Genomic DNA, 13192 nt, shown 5'->3' on the forward strand with positions numbered 1-13192 from the left:
TCTAAAGCAAGCATCCAGCTTAAGATTCCGAGGTCGCTTTTGGCTGGGATTCTGTGGTGCAACCTGAAGGATGCCAATTTATTTGTATTCCCATTAAATATTGGTCTAGTGTGTGGAGAACTTGGACCTGACTCCTGTCAAGGCAGTATTCTGGTAATTTTCCAACTGAGACTTCTCCAAGTTTATTCAAGCCCAGCTGGCTGAAGGCACAAGCCATTTGTTGGCTTTATCCCCAGAGCTTTCTCTCAATAGCCAGCCACTTTGTTAGGGCCATACTTGTCACACTTACAACTCAGAATGGAACTATGAGTAATAGCATTCAGGAAAGACTCTTTCAGAGCAAAAGGCTAGACCAAAGGGCAACATCATGTGCAATCATATGTTGCCAGCTGGAACCTTAAAAACTTTCAGTGATTCTCCTTGATGGCAAAGTAAAAGCAAACAACCTTCAGGTCATTGTCTCCCAGCCAATATTCTGAGTGTAAAGCCTGAATAATAATGTGGCAATTCCGAACTTTTAAGAATTTTATGTATGAAATCTATTAATCAATCTGATCTCCATACGCGTCTATCTCCACTTTGGTGGAGACAACGAAACAAATGAAATAGCTATGGGATCTACCCAATAGAGTTTAATAAAAGCATTATCTTATAAAAAAGTCACAACAACCTTCAAAAGTGGAAACACTTTAAAATGAGTGTCAAAATAGGATGAAATAGATAACATCTAAAACAAAATACATGGAAACATTGAATACAAACATCGTTGACATACTGCAGGAAATATTTTATATTATCAAGCTATCTAGGTAAATGGGAAAAGCCACAGTGCAGTTCACCACCAATGTTGAAATTTGAAGCAAAAGGAATCAGCTTTCTCTTTAGTCAAACAGGCAAGTGAACCATCAGGGTAAAAAGTATAGGCACTGAGTCACAGAAATTCAAAGGGTCCACTTTGGCAAGGGATCAAAACAAATAACTGCTGGAGGGGCAGAGGACAATAGTTTCAATAAAAGTTGAACAGCTTTAATAGTGGAGATCAATGAATACATAGTGACATTACAAGCAGATAAACCTTGAGCTGAATTCACCGATTCTAGCACAAGCTTCTAATATTAGAAACTTACATTTTCAACAATTTTAAGGTTCAAAAGAAGTGCATATATGGAAGATATTCTGGAATCTATTACAATATCCACCACAAAGTAGTGCTTTAGTTAATAACCATTCCTTTTCAATATCCAAGTCATCAAAGAGCAGTTGGGAGGAACAGACGCTCTGCCTGAACAAGACCTCTCCTGTGGGGAAATGAGATTTGCACTGTTCAATGTAAGGATGCCTTAGAACACGATTTCTGAAGCGAATGGATGTAGGATACATCAGAATAAGAGTTGTGTCTTAGTTTTCGCATGCATGCTTCCAGACAATTCCATGCCTCAAAGCATTTGAATCATTTCCAGATGACACATCCATTTGAGTGGGTGCATCAGAGATCGACTCAGAAAGCCAGCTGTCAACCTTTGGCCAGTGTGGACAATGAAAAACAAATGTTCATTCTTCAGGACCTAGTGTTTTTGTTTATTCCACGCATCCACCATCTTCTGAGAGATCACTTTTGGGATCTCTACAATCTGCATATTCAGTCCATTTTTGCTACAGTGCAAACATATACATCTTAGGAATATCGGAAATAAACTGAATATACTATTTGCACATGAAACTCCCGCAGCTATTTTCACTTTTTTGAGTGACTAATGCAAAGCAGTCCATAAAAGCAGAACTATGGGAATGCATAAGAAAGATAGTCACTATTGGTAAGGGTCAGTGTTTAACAAAGCCTACATGCTGTATGCAGCTAATTTATACCTGCAATGTAACAAGAAACAGAATAAATAGAAAGAAAAATAAGCAGCCAAGCAATTTATTTTATTTTAACAAGTTACAGAAAATGTGAAATATGAAACTTTGGAAAATGTGTTGCCCGTGGAAGGGGGAAAATTGTTTTAATTAATTTTCTGGGAAATAGTGGCATAACAATGAAAGAACTGCAGTATTGATAAGGGAAAGGGAAGCTCATTTTCAAAATATAACTTAAATTAATTAAGCAAACTAAGCAAGGAAATCATAATAGAAAATAATCTGAACAGTTTATTTATGTCTGTACAATAACAGCATTCATTCAAAGAAACTTATTGCGAGAGACAAGGTCACCAACAAAATAAGCATCCTGCTTTATTATGGTTCACCTGTCAACCTTAATTTGAACCATTAGCTACAGCAAATCCAGTATCACATCCACCTGAAGTCTTGGAACCAAATGAAAACACACTACAATCTTGCTAGCTCAACTCAGTTAACAGTCCAATATGGTTTGGAACTTAATACGATTCATCCAGTTATCACACTTGCTGCAATTTGGCACTACCACCAACTGCAGGAAGTTGCAGTAACGAAATGATATATATATGTTTGGGGATGTTGAATGGCGACAATGATAGAGTTACGTTGAAGTTATGGAACTCCACTCCCTGCCCTTTGCTCAGCCAGTTCCAGACATCACTCGACCGCTCCACTTTACCATCAGTGGCCATGCTTTCCATAGAACCATAGAAATTTACAGTACAGAAGGTAGCCATTCGACCTATCGTATCAGTGCCAGCTCACTTGAGAGCAATCATTTCAGTCCCATGTGCCTGCTCTTTCCCCCATAAGCCTGCAGCCCACTCTTTAAGTTATTTGTCTAGTTCCCTTTTGAGGGTCAATATGGAATAATCATAATAATCCTTGCATTTGATGTAGTGCTTTTCATGTCTTCTAGACGTCTTAAAAAGCTCACAGAATAGACTGTAAAGTGAATTGACTGTATATTTGTGGGCGAAACGCGCAGCCAGTGTCCCACAAACAGTCGTGGATTGAAAATGACCAATTTATTATTGTTTTTTTTCTAAAGTGATTATTATCAGGTGTTGAGTAAGGAAACTTGCCCAAGGTTTCGCCCTGCTGGGAATCAAACCCACTTGTGAGGCAAGTGCTCTAATACAGGACTCCTGGATCTGTCTCAACCAGCACTCCCACAGGACATTCCATATCATAACAAGTCCGTGCCTGAAAAAACTTCTCCTAATCTTCCCATTTTCTTGTTCAGCATCTTAAATTGATGCCTTCTAATTACTGATTCACTGACCAGTGGAAATAATTTCTCTCTATTGACTATCAAAACCCCTCAGAAATTTCAAAGACTTCTGTTAGGTCACCTCTCAATCTTCTTTGTTTCAGTGGAAAGTCCCAGTTCATCTAGTCTCAGCTCATAGGCCAACCCTCATCCCCAGTATCATCCTACTGTATCTCCTTCCCTCTATTGCCCTGATGTCTTTTTAAAGTGGGGAGACACAATATGCTGGACACAATATTCTGATTGCTAACTAACGATTTATATAGGTTTTGCATTACATCTTTGCTTATATATTCTTTAGCCCAATTTATAAAACTTAGGATTCCATCTGTTTTCTTCATCAACTTCACCCACCTGCCTTCCCCCTTAAAGGATTTACATACATTAAACCCAAGTCCCTTTGCTCTTCCACTCCTTTTAATATTTTAACTTTTAGCCATTGTACCCTGAAAGTCTGGAACTCCCTGTCCCAATCCCTTCACCCCTTCCCTTCAGACTCTTTGCCAGTCTTCAGGTCACACCTAAAGACCTTCCTCTTCAACCAAGCCTATGGCCACAGTTCCCTATCACAGCATCAAACACCACCATTGTTAAGTACTCCAAGACACAATTCTACGGTATGGACCACTACAATAAGAGGCTGTACCCTTATAATTTTCCACTTTTGAGCATCACTGGTAAAGATTACATGTTTTCGCGGGTCAGATTAGCCAGTGCATGCAGATACCCAAATTAACGGATTCCACAGATGAGTCAATGTGGCCCTTTTTAGGCAGATGGATCTAGAACCCTACTAATTAGACTGACAGGTTCATTAAAAAATATCAGGACCATAACATAAGAAAGACTTTCACAAATATGAGACAAGAAGTGGTATAAATCCAATTTAATCAATAATCTACACTGCACATGCGTACTTCAATGTGCATGCGTCGATGGGTCAGAACTCCATTTACAGAAAACGGTTTCAGGGAATTTGTGAGAAAAAGAAGAAGAATTTCAGTTTTCATCCCAAAAAGAACAAATTTGAAGGATAAAAGCTTACGAAAATGAAAGCACAGATATGACTGGCATTCAGTAGCAATTATACAGCTATAATGATCAAAATTTACATAAATTGAGAATTCAAGTCAAACATTTTATTGAAGCTTTCAATCATCTGTATTATGGTGAGGCAGACATGTTTCCCTAGGAAAGTAAAGAAACTAAGGTGCAATGAACTTAGCCATTGGAGAGATTGATTTATTAATTGGTCATATGATTGTAGTCTTTCTGATGTTTCTCTGTACCTAATCACTTGAATGAGGAGGAAAAAGATCTCCAAACAACTTATTGCTCTAGTCTAATCATTTACGTAACAGAAGTCAAAACTTAGAAATAAACATGTGCACACACTGTTCAGCTATTAAAAGGAGTTCAAACTGGTTTTCACTGGAAGCCTCAAACCGCATTTTCAAATACAGCAATGGTTTTGAGTATTTATTCTGGTAAGAGTTTCACAATTCAATTACAGTGGAGATATTTTCACATTCCACCTTCATCAATTATCCACTTCAATCCCATCTCTATAGTTGATTTTCGAATTCACACTCGCACGTACACACATACACGCACCACAGCAACAGCTTGCATTTATAAATTGGAGAAAAAGCAAGTTGGTTGCGTGTTAATGGTGGGGTGTAGAAGGGAGGTTCTCCTTAACTTGCAGAAAATTAGGAAGATTTGACTGCAAAGAGAGTGAGGCAATATTGTTTGACAAAATAGAGGTATATGGCATATTGGATGGCTAGCCCGTTTGTACACCATACTACTCTAGCTTACGTTTCTCCAAGGGAAACTATACCACACTAACTTCAATAAATATTGTTTAATTTTCCTGCTGTTGTGAATGGAATTTTATGCTTTTCCTTATATTCACTTATTTGACCTCGTCAATGTTTTGGTCCTATGTCTATCTTTTCCCCTCCCTCGCATTTTCTAAATTATTGTACTGATTGACTAAAGGAAATAAAAGCCAAGTGGCATTAAATTCACATACCTTCAAAAATATAGTTTTCAGTTCAGCTGGATCAGCTCTCTTGCAGGAAGCTAACTGGGAAAAGAAAGCAAAGTATTGTTAGTTGACAAATCTCAAGACATCAGCAGTACATTTTGAATAGTTTTATTCATAACATCTTAACACACAAAATAATATACAAAGATCTCTCTTGTATAAATTCATTCCTGAAAAAAAGTTACAGGAAAATCGAGCAAATTTATTAAATGATTTACTCCTGTATGCTTCTCCTTCAAACCTTCCAACACGGTGATCAAACAGTCTCCAAACCCAAGTCATTCTTCTCCTATACCTTAAAACTGTGGAACTTCTTATGCCCTCAGTCTTCGCTTCCTCTTTTAAACCACAAGCTTTTAAAAACCCAAGCTTGGCATCACCTAACCACGATTTGATTTCTCTCATCTTTTCTTCTCCCATTTTCAACCTGGGTGGCCTCTATACCGCCAAGGCTTGGCCCTACTTCTAATTTTATCATTAAGAAAAAGCTATATTGCTTCAAAAATTCAGACAAATTCCAAAGATGCCAGGTTCTGCAATTCCATGTATTCAGTTACAGTAGACTGCTGTACAGCAAACCAAGTATTTGCAAAACTAAAGCAAAATAATTCCATCTATTTTAAACTGTGATAATGTTACAATGCCACATTATAATTATTAATACGAACAGCTACACAAAAAGGAATTTCCAATTCCAATTGAGAGGGCAATCCAAAATGATCCCTCTCCTCCCCACCCCCACAACATTATTGCTCATCAACCTTTCAAACAGAGGGCATGTGTTATTGATTCATGTTTCACATGACAACACTCCAGTCTGATTTTGTTAGCCCAAAAATATATACCAGCAAATATACCATACTAGGGAAACACACAACCAACACAACAAACTTCATACAGCAGGTGTTCTAAACCAGAAAACAGCCAAAATATTTAAGATTGTTTCTTGAAAAATATCTAAATAAGTGTTTGGGCAGATGAATTACTGCAGGCTCCCGTCACGAGTTCTCATAGCATCACTTCAAGGAAAAGTAGATTTTATACAAACAAGAAAACCTCATTGACAGTCTGGTTCACTCAGGGTTGTTTCAGACCTCAAGTGTCATGCGAGCTCAACGGCCAGCCACGTTGCAAGTTTGAGCCGCAGGGCTGCCCATCCCTCCAGGTCCCTTATCACGGTTGAGCAAGTTCTGTCAGCATTTATCTGAACTTCTGGGTGGAACAGTGAACAAAGATTGGGGGAGGAGGTGCTATCACATCAAGAAAGTGAAAACAGACATGCTGACCTGCTTTATTGAATAGCAATCCCTGTTGATTAATCACAAGAATGCTAACAGCTAACCTGCAGAAGGTTACATTCCATTAACCCAGGTGGAAACAGTTGAGGCACAGCATAACTTGAAACTACTTTTTTTTCCCCAAAAAAGTTAAGAGATTGGATTTTATTGCTTATTTAGTGTTTAACTAAGCGCTCTCAGACGCTACCATGCGTTGAGGGCACTCTATAAGTGCAAGTTGTTCTTAAATAAGGACTTAAAAATTTAAAATGATCTCCAGATCTATTGATCGTCAACCTCTAAACTCCTTTTACAGGATAGAGGGACTCCAGACCAAAAACTACTGGGCATCTGTGATGCTTCAAGTGGATTTTAGCTTTCTCTTCCCCCTTTTCCATATGACCTAATGACCTAGCAGAGATTGCAATTTATTAAGGCACAAATAGGAGTTACAGACAGCTGAGTTCTACAAATAGGTTCAAAACCACATTATTTTCTGGAAATTAAAACATTATCTTATGAAAAACTTTTAATAATAATAACTTAATTTAAGATACTATTTAGCAGAAAGTAAACAAAGTTTAAGTATGATCTGAGCATACCTACGAGTTTTGTTTAACTAAAAACTTGTAATGTTTGTTTTCTTTTATTGGGCATTATCAGTTTAGCTAATTCCACATGGCAAAATATTTTCTAATTATTCTAAAGACTCTAGTAGCAAATAAAGAATACCACAACAATTTGTTTCATTAAAAGCACCATGCCAATACATTTTTACACTACATTTTTGACAATTTTAAAAGTTTCAACTGATCCATAACTAGATCATAATAATAATCCTTCCATTTGATATAGCGCCTTATCACATCATTGAGATATCTCAAAGAGCTTCACAGAATCTATTGTAAAGTGGATTGATTGTATTTTGTGGGTGAAACGAGGCAGCCAATTGCAGACAGCAGTGTTCCACAAACATTCATGGATTGAGTGATTTGTGTTGATGTTGTTGGAGGGAATATTACTCCCGGAAAGCGATCCGCCAATCGGGTTCCTACTTACTGCAAGGTAAATAGAGGCGTATGGAGTATGGAAACTTGCCGAAAGTTTCTCCCCTCCTCGGAATCGAACACAGGTCATCTCTCTTGTGTGGCGAGCTCGCTAACCACTACGCTATGGGACTTCACACTTATTCCAAGATAAGACCTCATGTAATCATCTAAGACTACCCATTATTCAACTGTTTAAAAATTACTAGTCATTGGCTGACTTTCAGATGAGGGATTCCATCTTTGTAACATTTCTGATGCTGGGCACAGAAACATGGCATTCTGTCACTCACCTTTGGCTCAAAACAACTCCTTTGGATCACTGATTTCAGGGCTGAGACTAACATTTCCTCATAGCCGAGGTTCAGTACGGGGACACATGTTTGGAAACACTCCAATGGGATTTATTCAAAAATATCCACTGACCATGAATGCCAACAGAATGACTCAATCAATCCAATTATTTTTGAGAGTAATCAACAACAAAAACAGTTGTCAAGAGAGGTGATTGAGGCCAGGACACTTGTCTTATTTAAAAATGCAGTTTGATGCTGTGCTTTGGGTGGGGGGGGGGGGGGTGGGGTGGATATTCTGGAAGGATGAGATCGAATGGGCCAAAGGATATTCTTCATCTAAACAAATTTTGTGTGATCTTGTGAACACTATGATCAGTCCAGTCATACAGTAAATATTGAGTGAGAAAAGCTTTGGCAAATTTGATTTAAACTAGAAATACCTTTTATGCAAAGTATTCCCCTGACTGTTTTCTGTGTTTTTAGAAAACCGACCTAAGTAAATATACCCTAATTTGATATGTCAGGCAATAACTTATTTGAGTGCATTTGTTTGAACTGGGCAGTTTACTCCCAAGACAAATGTCATTCCCTGCCTCGTACCCAGTTATTAACGTTGACTTTACTCAGCCACAGTGAGCTCTACCCACTTATTGTTTTTTAAAGTAATCAGATTTAATGCTTATTACAGCAACAACTTATAACCACCATATTCTGGAACAAATCAACAGCAACAAGCAAAACAATGTGGTCATTGGGCTACTCTTGTTTAAAGCAAAGATCCGAACTTCACAAACAAAGCTTAAACCATGTGCTCCCAAAATAAAAACAATCCAAAGGCGTAGAGGTGCAGCTCAAAATTTATATTTTGTTAATAAGCAAACCAATTCAATAAACCTTTCACTTAGTGAGATAAATTAAAGACTACGAGCTGTGTACATTTTATACCTAATCATACACTGCAGTTCTAGCTTGATGAGACATGTACTGTACTACTGTATGATAGTTTTAAACGTCTGCGCTTAATTGTAAATGACTCACTGAATTCAGCTTCAGCAAGAAAGGGCTTCAAGTGAAAGACAACATTTTCAAAGATGAAAATTTATAACTTCTCCCCTTGGTCCAAAGAAAATATTTATGTCTGCGTTTATGTTTCAAATGAGGCCACCCTTGAGGTCAGCACTATAAAAAAAATATAACTGGACAAGTTCATGTCCAAATATACTCTGCACATTTGTGCCAAAATACTCTGCAATAAAGTGGATATGCTGTAAACTCACACCCACAATTCTTCAAACCCCAAATTCCTATACAACCATAGTAATTTGCAGCAGGGAAGACCATCTGGTCCATTGTATGTGCTGGCTCTTCTGAGAGCAATACTTTCTGTCCCATTTGCCTGCCCTTTCCCATACTCATGTAGCTTATTCCTTTTTAGGCATTTATCTAGTCTCCTTTTGAAACTTAATATGGTTACTGCATCATCCACTGCTCCCAGTAGGGCATTCCACATTCTAACTACGCCATGTGTGAAATTATTTTTCCTAACCTCCCCATTTGCCCGTTTACTAAATATCTTAAATTTCGACTATCCCATCAGCAGAAGCAACAGTTTCATTCTGGGTGTTGAGGAGAGAAGGAACCAGAGGAGAGAAGGAACCAGAGAATAAAACCTAAACAATACTCATGTACCTGCTAGACATCAGCTATAGCATACAATTGAAAGGGGATGGAAGCTGTCTATCTCCCAACCTTTGACTGGAGAATAGTGAATGAAATGGAGAGGCTGAAAGATGCTTTATAGAATGGGAAGATTAAATTAGACAAAAAATATTGTTATCGGAGTCCACAAACCACAAACTACTACATTAATGGGGCTTCAAGAGGTTAGGGGATAAGCCAGGATTGAATAGATCTCCTTGCTCTGTGAGACGGAGTGAACTCGGTGAACCGAATGCCTCCTTCTGCACTATAGATTTCTATAGATGGAGTTCTGTAACTCAGTGGTTAGAGCACTCGCCTCGCAAGCAAGAGACCTGGATTCGATTCCCGGCCAGGGCGAAACATTGAGCAAGTTTCCTTACTTCACACGCCTCTGTTTACCTAGCAATAAATATGAACCTGGTTGTTAGTCAATTGGTAGATCGCTTTTCCGGGGGTAATAATTCCTTCAAAAACATTGGTCACTCAATTCACGACTGTTTCCTTTCGCCCACAAATTATAGTGAATTCACTTAAATTCAGCAAATTCTGTGAAGCCCTTTGAGACGTCTCGAAGACATCAGGTGCTATATACAAAATACAATACAAAATTACATTTGCATAGGGCCTTTCAAATGCAAGGATTGTTAAATTATATATCTATTTTGTAACTAATATCTACTCAATTTATGTCTGTCTGTCTATCTCTCACACTGTCTTACAGCTTTGCAACTTGCATGCGGTCAATAACCACTTCTGTAACACTCATAAGTGATATCAACTTTTTTCAAATTTATTGATGTTTATACAAGTGGTTATGAGAATCATTAACTGCATCATCATCTCATGATGAAATTATTTTTGATTTGATTTTAATTTGTTTCTATTAAAGTCATCATTTTTAACATTGGGGGACCATAGCTGTGCCTGCTCACGCACTTGAAGTCAAGCCTATTTCCTAAGTCACACTGGTACAAAGTGCTTCAGTTGCTATGCTGGTGTGTCTCACACTGGCACTGTTTACGTACCTAACTTGCCATGCTATGTTTGGTCTGGTCCTGGTCTATCCACAGTGATACCCTCTCCATACTGCAGTTGTTAAGCTGGTCTGGGTTGTCTATGCTGTGTCCCCACCCACTCCCTATGTCAGTTGACAATGCTGGTCTGGGCTGAGTTGGGTTATCTCTGGGCCAGGGTGTCCCTGGTCTGGGCTGAGTTGGGTTATCTCTGGGCCAGGGTGTCCCTGGTCTGGGCTGAGTTGGGTTATCTCTGGGCCAGGGTGTCCCTGGTCTGGGCTGAGTTGGGTTATCTCTGGACCAGGGTGTCCCTGGTCTGGGCTGAGTTGGGTTATCTCTGGGCCAGGGTGTCCCTGGTCTGGGCTGAGTTGGGTTATCTCTGGGCCAGGGTGTCCCTGGTCTGGGCTGAGTTGGGTTATCTCTGGGCCAGGGTGTCCCTGGTCTGGGCTGAGTTGGGTTATCTCTGGGCCAGGGTGTCCCTGGTCTGGGCTGAGTTGGGTTATCTCTGGACCAGGGTGTCCCTGGTCTGGGCTGAGTTGGGTTATCTCTGGGCCAGGGTGTCCCTGGTCTGGGCTGAGTTGGGTTATCTCTGGGCCAGGGTGTCCCTGGTCTGGGCTGAGTTGGGTTATCTTTGGGCCAGGGTGTCCCTGGTCTGGGCTGAGTTGGGTTATCTCTGGGCCAGGGTGTCCCTGGTCTGGGCTGAGTTGGGTTATCTCTGGACCAGGGTGTCCCTGGTCTGGGCTGAGTTGGGTTATCTCTGGACCAGGGTGTCCCTGGTCTGGGCTGAGTTGGGTTATCTCTGGACCAGGGTGTCCCTGGTCTGGGCTGAGTTGGGTTATCTCTGGACCAGGGTGTCCCTGGTCTCCACACCCTCGCCTTACCTGAGTGGCCATGATGCTGCTCTGTGTGGGTTGTACCTTCTCTCCTCCTCCCTCAGGAGCCCACGAGGGTCCTGATTGGCTGAGGGGCGGCGCCTGCGCGGTGGGGGGGGTTGATGTGGTCACAATAGCAGTGAGGCGGGGGGGCGGGGCGACGTCTGGTTTTCTCCAATGAGCGTCAAGCCTCACACCATCAGCCCCTCCGTCACCACAGGGTGTGGGCACTCAGCCCCCCCTCCCCACAGGGTGTGGGCACTCAGCCCCCCCTCCCCACAGGGTGTGGGCACTCAGCCCCCCCTCACCACAGGGTGTGGGCACTCAGCCCCCCCTCACCACAGGGTGTGGGCACTCAGCCCTCCCTCATCACAGGCTGTGGGCACTCAGCCCCCCCCCCCCCCCCCCCCCCCCCGGTCACCACAGGCTGTGGGCACTCAGCCCCCCCTCATCACAGGCTGTGGGCACTCAGCCCCCCCTCATCACAGGGTGTGGGCACTCAGCCCCCCCCTCACCACAGGGTGTGAGCACAGCCCCCCCCCCCCCCCCCCCCCCCGTCACCACAGGCTGTGGGCGCGCAGCCCCCTGGTCACCACAGGGTGTGGGCACAGCCCTCCCGTCACCACAGGGTGTGGGCACAGTCCCACCCCCCCCCCCCGGTCACCACAGTCTGTGGGTGTGCAGCCCCCTGGTCACCACAGGCTGTGGGTGTGCAGCCCCCTGGTCACCACAGGCTGTGGGTGTGCAGCCCCCTGGTCACCACAGGCTGTGGGTGTGCAGCCCCCTGGTCACCACAGGCTGTGGGTGTGCAGCCCCCTGGTCACCACAGGCTATTCACTCACCTGTCAACAAAGTGCACAGAAATGTAAATTCCAACTAATCCCATTTCCAATGGAGAATAAATACAATTACTTTTTAAAAAGTATGTTTATAGGTATTAAAGTCATTGAATGATTCAGCTCCTTCACGCTGCAGAACCATGGTTCATTCTGAAGAATGTGTGCCATTAGCAATTCAAGAGGGTCTATATTATCAAAGAAGTTAAGATTTGATCCATGGAATCTCGATGTGACGTGCCCTGCTCCAAGGCCAAAGTCATTCCAGCAGGAGATTCATCCAGTTCTCTTTGAGCATTAGCATAATTGGAGGAACTGAACTGAATTTGTCCTGCGTTTCATCCACAAAATACAGTCAATCCACTTTACAGTATATCCTGTGAAGCACTCGGAGACGTCTCCATATTTGTACTGAATCACATGCAAAAGAATGGTTTCTTGTCACAAGACATGGACTGTATTGACCCTCTTGTCAGCGTGTAATTGGAAAGTGTAGTTCGAGTTCTTTTCAACTCTGGGTGTCTGACTTGGCTTAAAACTAACAAACCTACACTCTGTATCTGCAGCCTGAAAGGCAATGACATTTCACCCAGTGAGCCCCAAACATGAAGAATATTGACCATAAAACATACCAAATGGACTATTGTGTCAGCTTGGCTCAGAGGTAGCTCTCTCACCTCTGAGTCAGAAGCTTGTGGTTTCAAGTTCTACCTCAGGACTTGGAATCACATTGTCTAAGCTGACACTCGAATTCAGTGCTGGGGGGAGGGTGTTGCATTGTCGGAGGTCTCGTCCTTTAGATGAGACGTTAAATTGAGGCCCCGTCTGCTTTATCAGGTGGATATTAAAGATCCCATGGCACTATTCGAAAAGAGAAGGGGGTTTCTCCTGGTGTCCTGGCCAATAATCCCCAAATAAAATCGATC

General features: G+C 41.6%; 1 protein-coding gene across 1 annotated transcript in view; it reads right to left on the reverse strand.

The window, feature by feature from the left end:
* The window catches only part of LOC103185982 (calcium-binding mitochondrial carrier protein Aralar2), an 87557-nt gene extending 76070 nt beyond the window's left edge, over positions 1–11487 (reverse strand). The window contains exons 1-2 of the mRNA XM_042332030.1: positions 11440–11487; positions 5211–5264 (exon numbers count right to left, since the gene is read on the reverse strand). Of these exons, the coding sequence (XP_042187964.1) occupies positions 5211–5264; positions 11440–11451 (66 nt within the window). The 5' untranslated portion in view covers positions 11452–11487. The remainder of the gene's footprint in view (positions 1–5210; positions 5265–11439) is intronic.
* Positions 11488–13192: the final 1705 nt, after the last annotated feature.

This window comes from Callorhinchus milii, unplaced genomic scaffold (assembly GCF_018977255.1).
Source record: "Callorhinchus milii isolate IMCB2004 unplaced genomic scaffold, IMCB_Cmil_1.0 Scaffold2, whole genome shotgun sequence".
NCBI lineage: Eukaryota > Metazoa > Chordata > Chondrichthyes > Chimaeriformes > Callorhinchidae > Callorhinchus > Callorhinchus milii.